The sequence below is a fragment of the Malania oleifera genome, chromosome 4, assembly GCF_029873635.1.
Source record: "Malania oleifera isolate guangnan ecotype guangnan chromosome 4, ASM2987363v1, whole genome shotgun sequence".
Taxonomy (NCBI): Eukaryota; Viridiplantae; Streptophyta; class Magnoliopsida; order Santalales; family Ximeniaceae; genus Malania; species Malania oleifera.
Genome location: NC_080420.1, coordinates 121,612,659 through 121,637,068, shown reverse-complemented (window position 1 = coordinate 121,637,068; position 24,410 = coordinate 121,612,659). Strand labels below are relative to the sequence as shown.

At 33.9% G+C, this 24,410-nt stretch overlaps 3 protein-coding genes across 3 annotated transcripts; all 3 read right to left on the bottom strand.

The window, feature by feature from the left end:
* Nucleotides 1-7,987: 7,987 nt before the first annotated feature.
* On the bottom strand, nt 7,988-8,527 carry LOC131153979 (uncharacterized). Its single transcript, XM_058106424.1, has one exon. The coding sequence runs from the start codon at nt 8,525-8,527 to the stop codon at nt 7,988-7,990; it is 540 nt and encodes a 179-aa protein (XP_057962407.1).
* A 3,506-nt stretch (nt 8,528-12,033) lies between these two features.
* LOC131153219 (probable nicotianamine synthase 4) lies at nt 12,034-13,295 on the bottom strand. The gene has a single exon (XM_058105384.1). It carries the CDS (start codon nt 13,192-13,194, stop codon nt 12,271-12,273), a length of 924 nt encoding a protein of 307 aa, XP_057961367.1. The 5' UTR covers nt 13,195-13,295; the 3' UTR covers nt 12,034-12,270.
* An 8,101-nt stretch (nt 13,296-21,396) lies between these two features.
* On the bottom strand, nt 21,397-21,783 carry LOC131153978 (uncharacterized). Its single transcript, XM_058106423.1, has one exon. The coding sequence runs from the start codon at nt 21,781-21,783 to the stop codon at nt 21,397-21,399; it is 387 nt and encodes a 128-aa protein (XP_057962406.1).
* Nucleotides 21,784-24,410: the final 2,627 nt, after the last annotated feature.

Below are 24,410 nucleotides of genomic sequence, written 5' to 3'. Positions count from 1 at the left end.
TCTGTATGGTTTGTGGAATGAAATGGGGTAGCAAAGGAATGGAATGAAAATTTGAATGATAAGTATGACAAAATCAAGTTAAGATTTTGTAAATATTGATAGTCATGTCCTCTTATCATTGTGGATTAAAGATTTTGTTCGATAAAAAGAATAAAGAATTTTTTTTATTGTTATTGTGTTTCTCTATGCCAATTATTACTAAAATAAAAACTTGTTCTAAATTAAAAATTAAGAATATTAAGCATAAATGGCATATACATGTGTATTTATTTGATAAAAAAAATTTAAAACTAGAAATAAATAAATTTTCATATTTTTCTTGATATATATATTTTAAAGTTTCAAGCTTGGCCTTAATTCCTACTGCTTTTTTAACTTGCCCGAGAAATACTTGGTCCAGATGATCAGTTTGAATGAACTTTGATTTCTTTGCTCTTATCAATGATTAAAGAAAGAAAATGAGAAATATTAAATTAGGGAAAATGCTGTGCCACTGTGATGACACAGTTCGAAAGGCCATGTGGTTGATTGGTGACAATTAAACATGAATTTTAGATTTTAAATTTATATTGGAGTGAATTTGAATAAATTTAAATATTCTGTATTATTATTTTCTTTTAAAAAAAAAAGAAGAAGGGTGGTACCTCTATTTATTTATTGATAAACCTTTACTTTTGGTGATAGAATCCTGTTGTTACAAAACAAGTAATGGGAGATAGCAATAGATTTAAAGGTCTTCCAAAAAATAAACAACACCAACATCCAGTCAAAATAGAGCTATAAGTCCAAACAAAAGAAAATAAGGAACTACAAAACAAATTTCACGCAACAAAATAAATAAAAGAAAAAAAAAATCTCATATAAGCATAAACCAATATTAACAGGAAATTAGCTAAACATACTTTATAAAAGTCGTATCCATTTTCTTCAGTTTATACAAACTATTGATAACTTTAGGAAGTTAACTGTTATTTGTAAACAAACTATTCCTCCCCATAGCACCTTGTTGAGCCACAGCATTTGCCATTTTGTTCTCTTCTCTATTTCAATGATTTATCGAAAAGCCTACTCCCTCCAATAAACTAATAAGTTGCTCCCAAAAATCTCACAAATATCACAAGGAGCACTTACTAGATCTTATCCAATTTACTACAATATTCAAATCACATTCAATATCAATACTGATATGACCCAAATATTTGCAAATCTTTATTCCCTCAAACATAGCTCTTAATTCAGTTTCAATATTTGAATAAGAATCAAAATATTTTGAAAAATCAAAAACAAAAGAACATGTATGGTCTCTAAGGATGTCACCACCACCCGCCAGCCCTGAGTTATCCAAGTTGCTCCTGTCCAAATTTAGTTTCAACCTTCCTTGCCTCGGCTTTAGCCATCTCACACATTACATAGTTTTAATTCTTTTATTCATAATTTGCACTTCCAGATTCTGCAAAATCCGAACATCAGCATCTTTTAACTGAGTCATTCCTATCATGTTCTTGCTTAAAACTTCCACCCAATACTTAATGAACAGCCACACATCTGTACTACTTTCCAATTTTCCCTCCATTCTAACCGCATATCTCCTTCTCCACAACCTCCAAACTACTAAATAAGGAATCAAACCCATCAATGATCTCAATTAAGAATATCTGGAAGCTCAATTAAACCGCATTTGGACTTTTTCTTTCCAACTTTATTGCCTAAGGAAAGGTACACCTACCTCCACCGAAACCTTCCTCTAAATATTTTGTATTACATTTTATTCAAGTTCAATACAAATATAAATTCAAATCCTCTCTAAACGTAGAGTTAAAGTAATTCACTAGAATTAGCATAATGAAATATTGAGAGGGGCATGAAAAAGATTTTCAGGAAAATAGTGAACAGGTAAATGCATATGATTTAATTTGATTATTTAATGTAATATGTTTTCTACATAAGGTGCATACAACTTATTGTTGAATTGGATTGAATTAAATTGAATTGAAATAATTAATTATGAAGTATGGTGATCGACACTAATGTAATAAAAATTCATGGCTAATTTATATCGTAACAAACAAAATAATTGAATAATTTTAACTCGTGAGTTTAACCTTATTTTTCCAAGCTAAATGTTAAGAAAATTCATAATTAGTTGTTATTTGGTTCAAGGGAAAAAATTATTATTCGTTCAATCAAAATTTTAATCTATTTTTCTTTTATAAACAAACAAGTTATTGGTTTCAACTTTTTATTTTATTTGTAATCTTCAATTTTTACTTTCACAAGTTTTTAATAAAGAACCAAACAACTCTTTTTTTTTTTTTTTTTGGTAAAAGAGGGTGTTACCTCCTTTTTTTATTAGAAAATCCGTCACTTATGATGGAGGAAAACCGTGGTTCCAACTTTGAGTCTTAAGGATAACAAAATCAAATTCCAAGAATGTAAAACTGACTTAACCAACTTATTTAAAACCAATAAACTCATGACCAACAACCAAACAAAAAATAAGAACTAAACAACTATAAGTGGAAAACAAACAAAACTCCTCAAGATCTCAAGAAATAAATCATCCATTACAATCTTCACAAAAACCAACATAAAGCATCACGAGCGCAAGGAAGGAAATCTCAACAAATCCAAACAAATCATTCCCTTGACTTGTTGTATATGATTTAGATATACCAGATTCACCCTACTTGGCAAAGAAATCCGCACTTTGATTTGCCTCTCTGTAAACATGTTCCACTTTGTAATGTATGTCTCTCAATACTAACACAAGCTCTTCCCACAATTCCAATAAGTTCCAAGCCGAACACTTCCCATAATTAATCCACTGAACCAACAAAGTAGAGTCATAGACAATCTCCACTTGATCAAATCCGATATCTTTACATAGATTAATCCCTATAATAATTGCTTTCAATTCGGCCATATTTGTCACGACCTGCTCATTTTTCACATATTTTTTTTTTAACATTATATTATCAACATTATAAGATCATTACTGCATATCCCACAATCCAGCTCAGCAGGTCACCATCCACCTAGACTCGTGGGTACCAGGGATATAATAAAACATACAGCAGAAGCTTACGCAGCAGAAATTATAAAATTATATACAACTCAACATAATGTGCCCAAAACATACCAGAGTACTATAAACACCAACTCTCAGTATATATATACATCCCAAAAATGAAATCTAGGGACAATTCCCACAAAAACCTAACTGTCCCTACCAAAACTTACCCTTCCAAAGAGGGTAAACAACTGATCTATTTCAGCAGGGCCTTTCCCGCTCTCCTACCAGGGGCTCCTAAAAAATGTATGAAATTTAGGGGTGAGACACCTCTCAGTAAGGGAAATAAACTAATACTAGTGTGTGGCAACATGAGTAATCCGTGTTCTACATATGACATACATATCATATCCAATACTGTTTAACAAATCTGGGAAAACATACCTATATCAAAATCATGGCAGAACATACTGCATTTCATAACATAACTCATCTCATATCATAATAATAACATAAAAACATCCTGGTAGGTTAGCTGGCTGTTGTTATGTATTACCCCCACATGACTGGGTTGTGTGGCTCGAAGGCGAGACAATGGTTGGCCGACCACTGTCAAGTCGATAGTCTAGTCTGTAGGTCCGATGGGTCTACCCAAACTGGTCCGTACACTAGAGGCGATAACAGCACACTTCTTGAAAATAACCACATCGATCATCCAATCTCACACCACTCCGTACAGCAGCGTTAACACAGATATCATGATCACGAAGACCATGGACACAAAGCAACGGTACCGTGCAAGTGCTAGTCAAAACCAAGCCAACCAGATTCTGATAACATATACATATACTGAAATTGTGATACAAAGATATATCATATCTTTCATTTTCACATTAATCATATCATTTTACATATATAAGTGTATCATGAAAATCATCGGCCCGTACGCCGGTATTACACATTATATCGTAGCTCGGCCCGTACACCAGCTACACATAGCACAGCCCGTACGCTGGCAAATCACATCACATAGCTCGGCCCGTACGCCGGCAAATCTCATCACATAGCACGGCCCGTACGTTGGCAACTCACATCACATGGCACGGCCCATACGCCGGCAAATCACACAAAATCTCATCATAAAAATCTTGTCCCATAAGCCGGTTTTCCCATCATAATAACGATATCACCACATTCCCAAAACAACAGTATGTCACAATCATTACTACTCATGCCACACTAAACCAGTTTTCCACGTATACAACATATCATTATTTTCAACAGGGTTTTCTCAAGTATAAAACATATACATAAACATATGTATTTTTCCTGAAAACGAGTGTCATAAATATATACATACATATTACAAAAAGAATTAGCTTAGGTTATCCCCTTACCTGATTCCTGAATAGCCCCTAAGAAAATCTTCCTTGCCCCCCGCAGGGTTCCTAAATCAACACCCTGAAAATGAAAACTCACAGAATTAAACTCTAGTATTTCAACGTGTATAACATTTCTTATAACTGCCATTAAGTCAAATTTGGCTTAAAAGCCTCCCCTCAACTTAGGGATGATTCCCAACATTTCCAACCAACACTTCTGGAAACGAAAAACCCCTAGTATTAAACTTCAGTATTTTAACGAATAAAACACTTTTCTCAACTATCACAAATCCAAAAATTGAGTAAAAAGGCTTACCTTGGATTTGGGATGGAATCCAACTTCACTTCCTTAACGATCCGCCCTAGCAGACATGTGGAGAACTCCGCCAGGATCGTCGTGGTAGCTTTGGATCGTCGATCTAATGACTGGTGGGGCCGAAAACGTAGAGAGAAGGGAGAGAGAACCGTAGAGAGAGAGAGAGAGAGAGAGAGAGAGAGAGAGAGAGAGAGAGAGAGAGATTTCTTAAAAAAAACATTTCTTCCGGATTTTCGTATATATATAAAACAGGATTTCATCAACGAGTCCTTCACAAATTTCGTCGACGAGTTCTTGTATTCGTCGACGAAATTCAGGCTACCTCGGACCCCCCCTCTTGGTATTTTCTCGTCGACGAGCCCCTGTGTTTGTCGACAAATTTTCAATAGCCTTCGTCGATGAATACAGGGGATTCGTCGACAAAGCCTTGAAACTCCCCCTTTTTGTTTTTCTCTCCCGACGAGCCCCCTCTACGGCTTCCTTCTGTTTCCGATTTCCATTTCCCTTTTCTTATTATTTAAATTTCCTTTTAAATTCGGGTCGTTACAATATTATTGGTTCCATAACTCAGTAATGAGGAAAAAGCTGCTTTAAATAATCCTCTTTCATCTCTTATCACGCCTCCACCACCACAATTACCTAGGTTACCTCTACAACTTCCATCCATATTCAACTTAACCCAACTTATCCCAGTTTTACACCATCTGATTACATGAGGAAGATAAGCCCTCATATTTTTTACTTGAATATCCAAAGCACGAAGGACTGCAATATCTGTGCAAGAAGCAGGTGCACATTTAGTTAACTTGTCCGAAATGGATCTTATCCAATATTTAATATCAAGTCACACAGTTCTCACTGAATCATGAATTGATTCCATCCTGGCTCTACATCGACGAGTCCAAAGTCTCCAAATAATGAGACTAGGTATGAGACCTACCAAAATTCCTAATTGTGAGGCCCGTTTTGCACAACTAAATCAGAAATTAACTCTGGCTTTCCATGTATTCGTTGCCATACAACTAACACCTAACACCACTGTTGCTTGTTTTCATACCTCCTGAGCAAAAGATGCCGTGCAAAACACATAGTCTAGAGATTCAATCTTGACATTTGAACAACAATCCCAACTTCTTGAATATGAGTATCAACCAGATGACAAGCGAACCAAGACTTCCACATATAAATTGATACCCATTTTGGCAACATAGGATGCCAGATCCATTTTGAAACTAAGAATTCCTCTTTACGCTCCCTTATAATTTTCCAAGCACTTGCCGTGGTAAATTTCCCATCTGTTGAAGGTTCCCAAATTATTGTATTTGAACCCTCCTTGCAAGAAATAGTAGAGTTCATTACTTAATCAGTCTATTCTTCACCCAACAGATCCACTAATAAATCAACATTCCACCCATCTCTATCCCAACAATCTCGTGTTTGTAGCTTATGGTTTCTGATTTGCTAAACTTTAGCACAAAGGGGACTGGAGGCTAACCACCCTTCTTTAATATGAACACAAACATGCACTAATACTTCAGGTATCACACGTGCAATCGATCTTCAAAATCTGGTTCCTTTACCTGGCTTCATTTCTCTCAAGTGGTGTTTATTATTCAAATACCTAGCTTTAAAGAATTGAGTCCACAGATTATCCATAGTTAACAATCTCCACACAAACTTCATATGCAATGATTTTTTTACATTCTCAAAATCCCTAATGCCCAAACCACCCTCACAAACAGACTTACATATATTAGGCCAGGAACACCATTTCCTTTTCCTTTTATTATTTACTCCACTCCAAAAAAATTCGATAACAGAGAATTTATCTTTGTGAAGACAATATTAGGAATGTCAATTACTGTCAATTGATGAAATGTCATTGAATATAATACATGCTTAATTAAAGTTAAGCAACCCCCTTGAGATAAAAACTTAAATTTCCAACCCGCTATTTTTTCCTCAATTTAGCAACTAGAGGCTGTAAAATACAGGCCGTAAGATGACCCGATACCAAAGGAACACCCAAGTATGTAGTAGGGAACCCTCCTTCCGCAAAGCCATTCATCCTTAACAAGGATTGCTTCCGAGCATAAGCAATTCTCTTTGACAGAAAAATACTTGACTTGTCTTTATTTATCATTTAACCATACTAATCCTCATATTTCTTAAGAGTATTGATAAGAATTCGAATGGAACTTCTCTTACCATCGGAAAAAATAAGAATGTCATCAGCATAAAGTAGATGAGATACCAAAGGCGCCCCACGAGGATGATAGCAAGCCCCTATCTTGTTCTCCATAAATTTTTTCTTTAAAAGCTGAAAAAGAACTTCCTGTAAAATAATAAACAGATTAGGAGATAGATGGCCTCCTTGGTGAAGCCCTCGAGAAGGTTTAAAGAAACATTTATAAGTGTCATTCATCATAATGGAAAACCAAGGAGAGGAAACACATTCCGCCACTAAACCACAAAATCTTTTGGAGAAATCAAAGCTTTTTAGAACCAAGTTTAAAAAATCTCAATCGACCCTATCATATGTCTTAGCCATGTCAACTTTGATCATTACATTTCCTCCATTAGACTTCTTATACAGTGAATGAACCATTTCTTGTGCCAATGTAATATTTTCAAATATACTTCTACCAGGAATGAAAGCTCCCTACTCCGGAGAAATCAAAGAAGACAATAAACCTGTCATCCTTGCAACAATAATTTTTGAAAAAAATTTGTAAATAACACTGCAAAGACTAATAGGCCTGAACTTGTCAAAACTCTGGGGATTCTGAACTTTTGGGATTAGAACAATGTAAGATGCAGAATAAAATCTAAGAAGAGGAGACCTAACAAAAAAAATCTTTAGCTACATTGATCACCTCTTCTTTTACAATATCCCAATAATCATGGAAAAAATCCGAACCAAAACCATCCGGACCTGGGCTACCATTTCTCGGGATAGAAAGAATAGCATCCCTTACCTCCAGGCGCACAACAGAGAGCAATATTCTCCTCTTTAGAAATCATAGGAGATATAATATCATCAAGGTAAGTTGTTCGACTGGGTCCTACACCTGTTAAGAAAGTTTTAAAATACCTTACGGAACCCTCATGAACAACCTCCATAGAATCCAATACTTCTCCATTCGGAAGCTTCAATGAATGAATCATAGCCTTCTTCCTCTTTTAGTTCACAAAAGCATGAAAGAACTTTGTATTATCACCTGCCTCCAACCACTTCTTTTTGGCTTGCTGAGAAATATGAATCTCCTCCCTCTTTTCCTATGCTCCCAACTCGAGTTTAGAAAGGAAGAAATTTTCCTCAATTTCTAGCAAATACCCTTCCTGAAGCTGAGCCTCTAGAACCTCCATACTTTCCTCCATTTTTTTAATGTTCTGATGCACATGTCCAAATACCTGCTTGTTCCAGTTTCGGATTGTAACTTTCGTATGCTTCAATTTATCGGCAAGTCTAACAAAACTCGTGCCAAGGAATTCCTCCCTCCAAGCTTCCTCCACACAAGACTTAAAAGACAGATGAGTTCTCGACATATTTTGATACCTGAAGGGAGAAGGACCATACCTATGCAAATCTCTATGAAACCAAATAATCAATGGTTTATGATCTGAAGTCCTCCTATTTCCATACTCAAAATAAATATTTGCCAAAGATTGGAGAAAAGTCAAATTATAGAGGACCCTATCCAATTTTGCCCAACTCCGAGAATGTCCATTGTGACCATTACACCAAGACATGTTGCTGCTAGAAACAACTAAATCCATAAGACCACAGTTGTCCAAACAAGTATTAAATTCCTCCATAGTTGATAACGGTCTTATAAGACCACCAATACGTTCTGAATCTAAATGGATGATATTAAAATCTCCCGCACTAACCAAGGTAAATCATCCCTCTTTACAACCTCCAAATCGTTCCAAAATTCTCGACGATCTGTTTGACGACATTTAGCATAAACAAATGAAGCCAAGAAATTATGGTCCGCAAAACTAAAAATACCTGAAATAACTTGATCAGACATATGTTGTAACTCAAAGTACACTTCCACTTCTCAAAACATCCAAAGTTTACCCCCCACCCCCACTAATGTAATCGCACAAAAATTCAAAAAATTTAGAAAACCAACCCATTGCAACATTAATATCCTTCAACTTAAATTTGATGTTGCAATGGGCTGGTTTTCTAGATTTTTTGAATTTTTGTGCGAATACATCAATGGCAAAATTTGTGATGTCGTTGCACCCTTTTGAACATAATCCACCTCTAAAGGTTCTTGAACAATGCATGGAACTATCAATTCTCTCTAAACTTCTTTCTCTTTATCCAAATGTTTCACACGCCAAACTTTTTGTCGATTTTTTTGTCTAGCATTTTCTGTATCCTTACGTCTATCCCAAAATTTCTATTTCCTTTCACCCACTTGGCATACCACCTTGGAATGCCCTTGTCTATGACATTTCTTACAATAAAATCCTTACTTTTCGTACCTCACTTCCTGCCAAACTTTCTGATTTGCAGAAACAACAATCGGGAAAGCATCCACCTAATCTGCCAATAAATACACCTCCATGCACATTCTCGCACCCGTAGCCCTAGTTCGGTAAAGCGTAGCATTGTCAGTTCTCAGATATTGACCAAACCTCGTGGCTAGAATCTGTAAACAATTAGGTCTGTACATGTGCATCGGAAGACCAAACAGGAATAACCATTAAGGGGCCAAGGACGGTTCTTGCTTCAAATTGAAATCCTTTTATCCAACGAAAAATACGAAAAGGGAACCCAACCAAAATTCTTCCTTCACTTGACCATCCATGAAGAAAATCTCATTCATTATTCATCTGAACCAGTATGAGAAAATCATCTATGAAACTAACAAAAGAGATTTCTGAAAGGCCCCAAGACTTTATGATATTCAAACAGATAACATCAATGGATGGCCTAGAGCGTAAAAATTTCAAAACTAATGCAAACCAGAAATCTTCCGCCGCTTTGTTCATCTCAGCCTCAGAGAAAATGAATCCAGTATCTCCATCTAAATTAACGGGATATCTCATGGCTAGTTTGAAAGAGGAATATGACGGGTTAACAGCATAAGAACATGATACTACATGGGCATACGACAAAGATCCTGAACCACCTTTAGAAAGGGGCCCCACTGGTGGAGGATCCACCAGAGGGCCGGCGAGTGCCGCCACCAAAACCCTAGGTCCGTAGGAGCATAGATGCTCAAAAATGCTACCAAAGTGTCTTTCCACAGCATTTCTTGCTATATGTCTTTGGTGCCAAAAGGGAAGGGCTGATGACGCTGAAAATTGGAAAAGAAAACTAGCAAACAAAAACTGAAGCTCAGTCTCAGGGGGAGGAGGACGAATACATACCTTACAGCCGACGGTGGTGGATTCTGGTGACTCCTGTCCCTCTAGCGACGGGTTGAGCGGCGATGGCTTGGGTGGACTTCGACGACTTTGGCGAATGGTAGGCGGGAACCTTGGTTCGGAAATCGGCACTTCGGCGCATCGCGTTCAAAGCTAGAGTTTCGCAAGGAGAAAAAATAGGGATTGTTGAGTTGAGGCAATGAGGGCCGCGAGGCTGTAAAAGCGTGAAATCGTGAAGCTGAAGGCTGAAACAGTCACAAGCGCAAGCTCGCAGTAGGACAGCGGCACTAAGAGGTCCCTTTGCTCACGAGGAAAGTTATGGCACAGATTCATCGGAGGCTGCCTCTCTCAGATTCGCCGTTCGGGTCCGATGACAGAGGCTCGCAATCTCGAGCGATTGAAGCTTCTTGATGATGCCTCTTGACCAACAAAAACAACTCTTTAGTGTCAAAGAGGAATGTATACAATTATAATTCTTATAAATTTTTCTATAATGATTTTCATCGTAATAATTATAATTATCATTATCATTACTCTAATTATAATTTCTTTTACAATTTTTATAATAACAACTATAGTTAATATTGTAACTATAGTTGTCACTATATAAGTATATATTATAATTTTACTACTATAATTATAGGTTCTATTATAATCATTTATAATTATGAAAAAATTATTTTATTATATATAACTTTATAGTTATTTATAATTATTATAAATAATATTTTTTATTTAATAATAATTAATATTTTATGTGTGTGTATCTTAGGAGGCATCCCATTAGATTCCCTCAAACTTAATTAGTTTAATTATTCATTTAAAATGTTAATTATTTCAATTCTAATGAATCAACTTAGATATCATCACGTTGGCCAAAATATATTTTAGTCGATTTTTTTATACTGAAGTGACTTGATATTAAAACTCAATTTAATTATAAAAGAGCGATATTTGAGTTCATACATCTATAATTATTTTATTCATTTTTAAAATTTAATTTTAATTTAAAATTAACCAAATAAAATAAAATATATTTATTTTTAAATAAAATTTAAGAAATAGGTACCTTAATATATCATTACATTTTAGTCTTTAAATTGCGAGTGAATAGATACAAAATTAATAATTTTCTCTTGTCAAATTTAATACAATACTAAGGCTTTGTTTGGAACTTGGAAAACACTAAGGAAAGGAAGGAAAAAATAACAAGAAATTTGTTTGTTTTTTTTTTTTTATTATCATGAAAAGTGAAAGAAAATTTTTTTAAAAAATACACTATTCTATGCACATAAATTTGTTTCTACTCATCATTAATATTAAAATTTATTTTTCTCATATTTTAATTATATTAAAATAAACTTTCATTTTCAATAGTATTAATATATAAAAGGAAAATGCAATGGAAAATAAGTTTCTCGTCCTTTTCTTTTTCTTTCTTTCCCTAAGTAAAATTTTGATCCAAACGGACCCTCGAAGTAGGGCTTGAATTCCATGCATTGGGTTAATTAATATTTATTTTATTTTATTTTATTTTGTCCATGTATTGCAAGAGAATCTCAGCCATTGGTGCATATAAACCCAAAAACAGAAAAAGATGTACAGCCAAAAGGAGGAGGAGATAAAGAAGTCATGCATGACATCATCTCAACCAATGAATCCAAAATAACAACTGTCCAAGGCAGCCCTACTGCTGTATATAGTAAGTTAGTTGTGAACCCTATGTGAGCTTAATCAAACTATATATAAAGATTGGGAGAAACAAAAAATACAAAAAGAAGAACACCTCAGCATGAAAATGATCATGAAGGAGCCTTAATGTGCTTGCATGAATGGACATAGACATTGATTAGGCATGTGATTATACATGCATATACATTAACTAGTACTTAGAAAAAAAATTAATTAGTGAAATTTGTAAAGCAAATTAAAAGTGTACCCAACTTAAATGTGTTTTTTATTTTCTAAAATTAAAGATTCGGACACGCAAAGTGAAAATGATCACATAGAGTAGATGGTGAGCAAATTAAAGTAGTAACACCACAATCGTACGGGCATAATCATAAAATTAAAGACATAATTTTATAGATCAACGAACATTACTAGAAAATGTAAGGATCAAAAGAGCAATTGAGTTTGGATGAAGTTGAAGGTTGTTAGCTTGGTCCCCATCAATGGCCAGTTCTTCCATTCTTTTTCTCATCTTTCGAAAAACAATGCTTCCATCTCGACATGGTTGGAGGCTTATGATCAAGTGAAGGGTAAATCATTGTAGAGGACTTGCGTGCAACTACAACTGAGTTTATCACTTCATTAGTGGGGTGGAATACCTTGAGAACCTCCAAGCCTTGAATATCTTGTAGATTGACCAAAGGATATAGAAATCCTCGGGCACCATGAGCGCTCCTCAACATAAGAAGAGCGCCCGGGGCCATGAACTTCGCCAAATGATTGATGATCAAAAGTTTCTCATCCATGTCTAGCCCCACTAGAGCTGCCAAGAACACAACATCATAGTCTTTGAGTCCTTCAGAGACGCCCATTATATCAGTCGTGTGGAAGAACATCCGCTTTGAGAGGTTGGGATCATGGGACACCAAGCAATGGGCCTTTAAGTTTGCCGAGGCATCGATGTCGTAGTTGTGGACGGAGGCAAACGGGAGATGGTTCAAGGTGAAGACTATGGAGGTGAGGGGGAGGGGACCAGAGCCGACGAAGGCGACACTGGAGGGGAGGCAAACACAGTATTCGGACAAAAGAGAGTACTCAAGTTGGGTGAGGTCAAGATAGTTCTGGTAGTAGGGAAAGAGCCTGAGATGGAGAATAGGATTTTGATAGGTTGAAGCTAGGAGGGTGGAGAAATGGGACTCAAGGTGTCCCTCAGCTTCTCCACAGAGTCTAATGAGATTAGACCTCATTTCTTGCATATTCTTGTTGAGCTTGGTTACATCAATGGAGGAGGGTGGGATGCAAAGATCCACAAGTTGTGTGAAGAGTAAGTTGACATCTTTAGAGGGTTTGAGACAGTCTAAGCATGCGATTTTCTCGTATATCTCACACACTTTTTGAACCAAAAGCTCTTCTTGGCAACCCATGTCGACACTATTGGGAGGATTTTGATAAGGGTTTTTTTCCTTTCTTGTTTTTTCTCTCTTGATCTCTTTAATATGGCAAGGTCATCAATGCCTGTGCACAACCCTTTGGGATTTGGAAGAAAGGGGCCTCAATTTATGGGCTATGGTTGGCTCTTGGGCCCACAAGCAAAGGGTCCAGTATCGGGTTTTGTTTACTTTTATTTTTTTTAAATCTCATTTCTTATAGATTTGAAATCATTAAACAAATACGAGACTTTGCAGAATAGAAATATACGTATATAATTACTTCTTGTTACATATATAATTATTACATCCCATTTAATTTATGCATTCGATGAACGATATTTAGTAATGATATTAATTTTTTTCTTAAAAAATATGTATTATGATGACTCTTTTCTATAAATTATTTGTATAGAAAAGGGAATAAAGTGGCAGATATTTTAGCTCAACAAGGTGCCATCGGAAGGAAAAATTTGTTTACAAATAATAGTCTAACTTGCTAGAGTTATCAAATGTTTGTATAGATTTGATAAGAGCTTATATGAGGTATGTTTAGTTGGTTTTCTTTTGGTATTTGTATAAGTTTGTTTTTTTTCTTTTGTTTGGTTTGATGCGTGGGGTGTTTTATTAGTTATTATCATATAAGTCCCAAGTGTCCTTTTGTTTCCATGGTATTCTTCCGCCATAAATGAGGGTATTAATAAACTTGGGACGAGGCAGCTATGTGGGTGACTTCCGGCTCTTTAAAAAAAAATATAAATAAATAAAAAGACTTTTTTAATTAATGAATTGAAACTTTCATACCAACAGTGGACTTTATATTAAAATGTATTAGTCATTGGCAGGCACAATGTGCATGCTTTCGGCTTCATTAATATTTGATTAGTCATGGATGATTATTTAATTAATGGCTGATTATTTATAATTATGGATACTTATTATATTCATGGATTGTTAGTTATTGCAATCATGGGTAAGAATATTTATATAATTATACATACTAAATTACCCATTTTCTATCTACGTGTTTTCAATCGTTCGATTTCAAAAATATCCTCCCATATTTAAAAAGTTTTTATTAAAATTAATTTTTAGAAAAAAAAAAAATCTCTGTAAATGATAGATTTATGAATTGGTTAACTGATTTTCTTACAAAAACTATTTCCAATTTATACAATTTTACTTAATATGTCTTAATACTCGTTTGGCGCCGTTTAAAACTTGAAAAATATTTTTAAAACCAAAAATATATATATCAAGAAATTCAATTTTTCATATTAAATTAACAGAAAAAATGTAAAATTAAAAATATATATATATATAATAAATTAATGAACAAAAATATTCATATCACATGTTTTTTCTTTATTTTTAGCTTCTCTTAAATTTTAATTGTATTAGAAACAATTTTTATGGTCACTAGTATTTAACATAAAAATAAAATATGATAAAAATAATTTTATTTTTATTTTTTCTTTTATTTTTCAAGAAAAACCGTTGATTTAAATAGAGAAAACCTATTCCTTTCATGATTTTCTCGTTGAGCTAATTATAAAAAAGAGAGGTAGTCAATCTCCCATCCTTTTATCTCTTCTCACCCTTCTTTAGATTCCAATATAAAACCTTTGACTTGTAAATCAAATTATTAAAATTTTTAATAAATAATATAAAAGGAGGTTACTAAATGCATATACTAAGATTCTATTTCTTCTTCTGCTTTCACACTTGCATTAGACCTTGTATGATTGCTTGTAAAAATCATCAATACATACATGCATACATACATACATTATATATATATATATTTGTTATTTTCGTGCGGTCAGTACAAAGAATCACTCAATTCAGACTACATGTTGCAAGTTAAGATATTGGTTATCGATTGTCTCATCTTCTTAGATATCAATTACTTGCAAGTAGTTGGGTCTACTTAATTAAATTTAATTTCGCATATCAAAATATGCCTTTCATGTGTGTGCTTGTGTGTGTTTATGTAAATCTAAGTTTACACTTATTAATATACCATATATGATCAACTTAAATTTCATACATCTCATTAATCCTATGTTTTTATGGTTCAAAATTTAGTAGTCTAAAGGGGCTTTTATATATATATATATATATATATAGAGAGAGAGAGAGAGAGAGAGAGAGAGAGAGAGAGAGAGAGAGAGAGAGAGAGAGAGAGAGAGAGATTGTGATCTGAAATGCCATTTGACATACCCCAAGTGGGAAAGGAATTAGTTTTTGATTTGAATGTAGAAGTTTAATTCAATCACTTGGCTAGCATGACCTCTGCAAATTAATCAAAGTTTTAATAGAATGCCTTCTTTAAAGAACTACAAGGGTCATTGTCCCCACACACATGTAACCCATTTCTTCTTAGATCAACACTTTCTTGTATTGGTGCTTGGTGGAAAGGAAACTTAATTTGGAATTCATCTTGAAGAGTAGCATGGAAAAGGTTGTCATTCTTACTCTAATATATATAGATGTCTTGTGTGATAAATTATCTATTTTATCGTCTATTTAAAATTATTTTTATTTTTAAGTTTCTACTTTTGTTTTTGTATATTGAAAACTGAAAGCATGTTTGTTTATATCTTCAATTTTCTATTTTTATGATTAATTTTTATTTGTTTGTGAAGAAATTGAAAATCATATTTATAATTTTTAACTATTTAGATTACCCAATGTTAGAGTATTTTAATATTCAAAATTGGCTTTTTTGAAATTAGATCATTCATTTTACACATATTTAAATGAAAAATTAAATGATCATATGAATATAAAATCTAATTAAAACAAAAATATGTGTAAATTTTAAAATAATAATAAAAGAATTAAACCAATTTAGGAAATGTTTTACAATTATAAAAATTAAGAAAATGTCAGATGAATGGAAGGAAAACACTTTAATACCTATATTTGAAAATAAAGGAGATATTCAAAATTGTAATAACTATAGTGAAATGAAACTTATGAGTCATACGATGAAACTATGGGTAAGGGTAGTTGAACAAAGATAATTAGAAAAGAATGTCTCAAAAAATCAATTTGATTTTATGTCTGGGAAATCTACCACAAAAGTTATATACCTTTTAAGAAAATTAATGGAAAAGTTTATGAAAAAAGATGAGAGACTTGCATATGATATATATTAACCCCTAGAGAAAGCATATGATAGAGTACCTAGGGAAGGTCTATAGTGGGTTTCAGAAAAAAAAAAAAAAAAAAATGGTATATGTAGTAGGTATACTAATATCATTAAGGATATGTACGATAAAGTAATGACTAGTGTAAGGAATATAGATAGAGAAATTAAAGAATTTTCAATCACCATAGGTTTACATCAATGATCTGCTTTGAACCCTTCTCTTTTGACTTTAGTGATGGACCAACTGACTAAAAGTACTATTCAAAATGAGGTTTCATGGTGTATGTTGTTTGCAAATGATATTATATTGATTGATGAAAGTAAAGGCGGAGTAAAAACTGAGTTAGAATTATGGAGATAATGTTTAGAATCTATAGGTTTTAGGATAAGCAGAAATAAGACAAAATATATGAAATGTAATTTCAATAATGGTAAGAGGAATATTAGAGATAAAGTTAAACTTGATGATGAAGAAATAAATAACACTTGTAAATTTTGATGCCTTAGATATATTATGCAAGCTGAAGAAAAAATTGAAGATGATGTAATGCATAGAGTTGATGCAAGTTGGGTAAAATGGAGAAGTGTTTCAAGTATGCTTTGTGATCATAGCATACCCTTAAAATTAAAAGGAAAGTTTTATAAGGCGGTTATAAGACCAGCTATGCTATGTGAATCAGAATATTGGGCAACGAAGAAACAAAATTAATATCTAAAAAAATAAAAGTTCTCGAGATAAGAATGTTTAAATGAATGAGTGATATAACACTGAAAGATAAATTAAGGAATAGACATATTCATGGTGAGTTAGACGTAACTCTTATAGAAGATAAGATAAGAAAAATACAACTCAGATGGTATGGACACTTGCAACGTAGGCTACATAGTGCGCTAGTGAGAAAGAGTGAGTTAGTTACTGTGAGGGGTAGTAAAAAAAGTAAGGGTAGATCTAAAATAACAGTTTTGAATGAGATAGTGAGTAAGGATTTAATTAATAGCTCTGAATCTGTCAAACGAAATGGTTCATGATCGCATAAATTGACCGAAAAGGGTTCATATAGCCAACCCAACCTAATGAGACTTAAGGATTGGTTTTTTTGTTATTGTTATTGTTGTATTAATATTTTTAACTAGTATTTGATTCAAGGACAAAAATGAGCATTTGTTTAATTTATTTTTTAATTTATTTTAGTTTTAGAAATACTAAACAAACAAGTTGCTAGTTTTGACTTTAATTTCTATTTTTAGTTTTTAATTTGCTTCTAGTTTTGGCTTTCATAATTGTTTACGGTGACATCAAACAACCCCTTAACATCCAATTTAAATTTTCATGAGGATAAAAACATATATTTAAGTAAATATGTATGATGAAAAATATGCAACGAATTTTTTGAAAATAAACAATCAATTTATGATCAAATTTTTTTATTTAAAAACTAAAAAAAATATTTAAAAAATACATTCAATTTATATTAGAGGCGAAAAAAAGAATTAAAAATTTTCCCAATAAATTCAAAAAAAAAATCGAATAACACTACAAGATCAATACTTTTATTTATTTATTTTAAAAAATAAAAACAATGCTATCTAGACCCTTTCACCAATCGTAATAATCCCACATCAATACTTCCATTCTGTCTTAATAATATTCATCTCCTCTTTGCACAACTCACAGTTCCCACATTAAATAATTATGAGAAGGCGACAAAGCCACAATAATGTTTGAGACATGCCCTTCATACAAGCCGAAAGATTGTCCTTGAATTGGAGGGGTCCATATGCACACTGTGATATAAAATTTTTTATATAGATGATTAGCTTACCCTACAACTTGTCTTCTCTATATGTCCCTTTTTTTGTTTTTTTAAATGAAGGACTTGCATAGATGTTGACATTCTCTTGTCATCGAGGGCTCTTTCTATCTTTGTTTAATATTCAACTCTCCTAAGATGAGATTGTGTAGTGCTCCATTTTCTTCTTCTTCTTCTTTTGACATTTTACTCTTTCATTGTGACGCCCTATTTTCATACTAATTTTTTTTATATCATCAATAAAAATTAAATCATACACATCACATCGGCAACGTCAATACCTCTGATACCACTCACATGACCCGACCCGCATTGGGTACCGCATAAACAGACATTTCATTTATATTAACCTAATAGCGGAAGTCATAAAATACAAACTATTCAAAATACAATATCCAGAGTATCATTATACATAAACATATACATTTCTATCATATTCAAAACAACACAACCCTAGGGGAATTACACCTTCTTAGTCCAACATTCACCCTGTATATCAGGGTATTCACTCCACACTATCTCAGAGCTCTATCACCTGGTCTATCTCTATTCCCTGAAAAAGTTTAGATAATTTGAATGAGACACATTTCAGTAAGACGGAATAAATTATTTACAGTATATGGTAATATGAGTTTAGTTATATCAAAATACTCACTAAAATGATTTCCATCTGAGAAAGTATACAAGTTCATTTTTATACTCATGTAGATATACATCACAAACTTTTAATTTCGTTTTCAAAATCATTTGTACACAACTTATGTTTACCAGCGAAGTTCCTGAGAATAGGGAAGCATATTCGCCCATACAAATAGCTTCCCTTTGCCCTGATATCATTTGCAACCTTACCCGATAACTCGAGTTCAGCTGCAACTGATAATTATCAGGATACTCATCTTACTTAATACGCCCTAAGGCGGAGAGTTTTACTTCGTCTCATTTATTTATATTATTAACTCACACTATTTCTTCTCTCATTTTCTTTCATTGCATTTCAATTTTCATTTCATTTTCATTTTCATTGCATTTCCATTTTCATCTAGCTCATGAGTGTCCCTAATAACCAATATACTCGTGTTTGTAACTCATGGCTGCCCTGAAGATATTCACCACGCCATGTTTCCCCCCATGGTCAGAGTTGTGCGGCCTGAAGGCTGGATCTAACCGCAATTAGCCGACTCGGTTAGATCAAAATATCATATCACATATCTCATATCTGTAGTATGATTGGCCGGCCTATAGCCCAGATCTGGACTCAGGGGGCACAACAACTCTACTATACAGCTTAGTCGACTGTCACGCTACACACTCCACGAGTCCATGTGGTTGCACTAATACCACTAACAACGATACCGTGTTCAATATCACAACTCATCATTAAGGTTTGCATATCCATCCATCAGGATTATCATTACCACATACCCGCAATCATTATGCGGTATTGACATTTTATCAATCATATTTCCAATGATCCCATTGCGGCTTTCGCACTTTACAATGTTCACATTTCTCAGTATACTCATTTCAATATTTACATTTCAATATTCATATATATTTCAACTCCCACATTTTAATGTTCATATTGCAGAATTTACATTGCAATATTCTCACATTTCAAAATTCATTTCATAGTAATACATATATATCTCTTTTCACACTCATTTCATTCTCATGTTAGCATATAACTCTTTTCACGCTTTTCAATACTTCTCAACATACTCAAATCAGTATTCATACTTTCCCATTTTCATAAAAAAAAAAAATCATTTCTATACACGTATTTATATATCATTTTCATCATTTCCAACAAATATATTGAGAGTTCTCATTTCATCATTTTCTCAAAAAAATACTCATCATCAAATTTCACATTTTTCAATATACATCATAAGCCACACAATTTTCATCTAATATTTATAATATACTAATTTCATAGGGAAAAATATCATAACTTCAATTGTCACATATTCATTCAATTAATAATATCAAAAATACTGTTATAATTTATTCCCCTTACCTAACTTACTGAGAGTTTCGTTAAAACCCAGATCCTACACCCCCGACGCCCGAAACTTAAATCATGCAATTCACGTTTTCCCCAGATTAATTAACTCATTTCCTAAAATAATACTCATATAACCTTTCATGGGCATCATATATTACAAATTAACATTTAAACTAATATTTAACACCCTTACCTGGTTTCCTGAATTATGCCTGCAGGGTCTCGAAATTACACCCGCGGCGCTTACCCAAACTTTAAATTCAATAACCCTAGTTCAATCTCAAAATATTCAATATTCTAACATTTCTAAATCTACATTAATTAAATAATAATTAGCCCCTTAATAACCTCCTTATCCTAATTTTGGGGTTATGCTTACGACAATCCCACGAGAAATTTGTTCCACTAGACTTGTAGAGAATCATCCCTAGATTTTTGTGGTGGTATCCGATTGTCAATTCGACTTAAGATTTAAGAAAAATTGAGATAAAAGTGAGAATTTAGCTTACCCAAGGGGATATGTCTACGTTACTCCTACGACAAATCCGCTTCAGTAGAAATGTTGGTGACGGATAATGGAGTCCAACAGTGTTCTCTGATTTTCGATCGGGCAAATATCAGCCGAAAAATTGAGGAGAGTGGGAGAGAGAACGAAGAGAGATACGAAGAGTTACAGAGTGAGGGGGCACTGGACTTCTCTCTGAAAATTACTTCAAATGCTTCCTGAAGTTTTGCTTCAACAAGCTTTACCTTTATATAATAATAATAATAATAATATATTTAACTAATAAAAATAAAATAAAACAAAATAAAATTTTAATTTTTTAAATTTTTAAAATTTAATTTAATTAATTAATTAATATATATTTTTTGAAATCACCCCACTAATCTTGTATAACTATTTTTGGAATTATTACATTCTTCCCTCCTTATAAAAATTTCGTTCTCAAAATTTGCTATTCATTTGCTTCTCATCCTTAGATAAAACACTTTCAATTTTATTAATTACCCTCACTTATGGCAGAGGAACATCGTGGTTACAAAGAGGGTTATGGGAGATTACAACTACTCAAAATTCTCCCAAAGCCATTCATATCCCAAAACTAAAAATTCTATCTATCTCACACTACACTATACAAATCAAAATACATACATCATTATTTACCTTTTCTCTAACTGGCTCAGTTGTGAATTCCATTGAATAAATATGGATATCTCTGGCGCATCTAATCCTCTAATCCCCAGGAATTCTCTTCAATGGCATGATTGCGCCATAAAACTTTTACCAGTGGAATCTTCTTTGTGCATAGCTCCCGTTCCTTCCAGTCTAAAATCTCCACGGGCACCTCTTCATAAGCTAAGGTATCACCCAACTCCAATGCTTCATAGCTAATCACATGGGATAGGTCGGGGACGTATTTCCTCAGCATAGAAACGTGGAATACGTCATAAATCCTAAATAGGACCGGTGGCAATGCCAACCTATAGGCAACTCGACCCACCCGTTCAAGAATCTCTAACGATCCAATATACATAGAACTCAGCTTACCCTTCCTCCTGAATCTCATGATTCCCTTCAACAGTGCCACTTTTAGAAAAACATGATCTCCCATGTCAAACTTCAACTCTTGCTGGCGAGTATCTGCATAACTCTTCTATCGGTTCTGTGTTGCACTGATCATGTCTCTGATAAGTCTAACTTTCTCCTGAGTTTGCTGTATCAGCTCTAGCCCCAAAATCTATCTCTCACCAAACTCTTGCCAGTATAACGGGGATCAGCACCTCCTGTCATATAATGCCTCATATGGTGCCATCCCAATGCTGGTCTAGTAGTTGTTGTTATACGCAAACTCGCCTAGTGGCAAATACTACATTCAATGACCTCCAAAGTTCAGCACACATGCTCGCAGCATACCCTCCAGAATCTGTATCATCCTCTCTATCTGCCCATCTTTCTAAGGATGAAAAGCTATGCTGAATGACTACTGAGAACCCATAGCCCTTTGCAAACTCCTCCAAAAAAGATATGTGAACTGTGGGTCTCTATCTGAAACAATGGACACTGGAACGCCATGGAGCTTAACTATCTCCTAAATATATAACTCAGACAATCTATTCATAGAGTAGTTAACTCTAATTGGCAAAAAGTGGGTAGTCTTCATCAATCTATCCACAACTACCCAAATAGCATTCTGTGCATACAAATTCGGCGGTAATCTTGTGACGAAATCCATCGCTATATGCTCCCACTTCCACTCAGGTTTGTGGAGTGGCTGCAATGATCCTGCCGGTCTCTAATGCTCAATTTTCACCTATTGGCATATCAAACACTAATCCACATACTGGGCTATCTCCCTCTTTATGTTGCTCCACTAGAAAGACTCTCGAAGATCCCTGTACATTTTAGTGCTACCTGGATGTACAGTATATAGGGACCGATGTGCTTCCTCCAAAATAACCTTTTTGATCTCAGGGTAGGCAGGAACGAAGAATCTAGTATGAAATCTCAAGGCTCCATCATCTAAGATGCTGAACTCTATCTCCTGACCATCCTATACCTTCTCCATAAGCTCTACTAGTTCTGCATCATTCCTCTGAGCTACTTTAATTCTCTCCTGTAGAGTTGGCTGCAAAACCAGGTTAGCAATAAATGCCTAGTGATCACCCTCTACCAGCTCCACACCCAGCCTCTCTAGATCCATCTGGATTGGATTCTAAATCTCCACTGCAGATATAAATGAATCCACTGATTTTCAGCTCAAAGCATCAACAACCACATTAGCCTTTCCTGGGTGGTAGCTGATAGTGCAGTCGTAATTCTTTATCAGCTCCAGTCATCTCCTCTGCCTCATGTTTAACTCCTTCTCCATGAAAAGTATTTTAAACTCTTATGGTTAGTGAAAATTTCACACCTACCCCCATAAAGATAGTGTTTCCAAATCTTCAACGCATAGACAACTTCTGCTAACTCCAGATCATGGGTAGGTTAGTTCTCATATTCTTTCAGCTATCCTAAGGCATAGACTATCCCTCTCATATTCTTTCAACTTCTGCATTCGAGCCCTTTATGGGACGTATCATTGTAAATTACGAATCTATCTTCTCCTGAAGGAATCGTCAACACAGGCATAGTGATGAGTCGCTGCTTCAACTCCTGGAAGCTCTGTTCACATTCATCAGACCACTCAAACTTCACTCCCTTCTTGGTTAATCTGGTCAATGGGCCTAACAGTTTAGAGAAACCTTCAACAAATCATTGGTAGTACCCAGTCAATCCTAGGAAACTCTTAATCTCGTGCACATTCTTCGGTCGTACCCAGTCTACTACCGCATCAATCTTATTCGGATCAACATAAATACCACCCTTGGATATAACGTGTCCAAGGAAGGTAACCTATTCCAGCCAAAACTCACACTTCTTGAGCTACGCATACAGTTTCTTTTCTCTTAACACCTAAAGCACTATCCTCAGATGTTCCTCAACTCATTCTAAAAATGAGCAGTACAAAGGCTATCTCAAGTATAGGAGTTCTGTCATGCAATATTTAGCCCAAAGGCAAGATCGTCTCCTCAGGAAATGTAGTTTAATTCCAAATTTTGTGTAAACCCAAAATAAAATAAGAAAATAAGAAAATAAATTTTTACTGAACGCAGTTTAGATTCGTAATTTTGGATTTATGAGAGTTTGTGACTGAAAAAAAAAAAGAGGGTTTGTGACTAAATTAAAATAACGCATAACATAAATTAAGAACCCACCACGCATAAAATAAATGACAAGAAACGAGTAATGGCAAATAGACAATGGAAAAATCAACACAACTAATATTTCTACTCAATGATTCATCCACACAATAAAATAAGTGATAACAAAATTAAATGAGTAAAACAATCCTACGTTTAAACATCCAGTCAAAGAAATAAATCCTACATTTGAAATTTCAGACAAATGACCAAAGATGAAAACTTTATTACTCAAATTAAACATTCAACCATAAAATCCTCAATTAAGCATTAACTCAAAAAAATAAACTTAACCCAACCAATAACTTAAACAAAAATAGTACTTAATTCAAAAATAGATTCCAACAAAAATAAATTAAACTTAAACTTCAACGATGACTTAAATAAAAATAAACTAAAACTTAAACAATGACTTAAACAAAAATTAAACTTAAACAAAAACTTGAATAAAAATAAACTTAAACAATGTATTTAAAGAACAATAAAGTAAAGAAAAAAA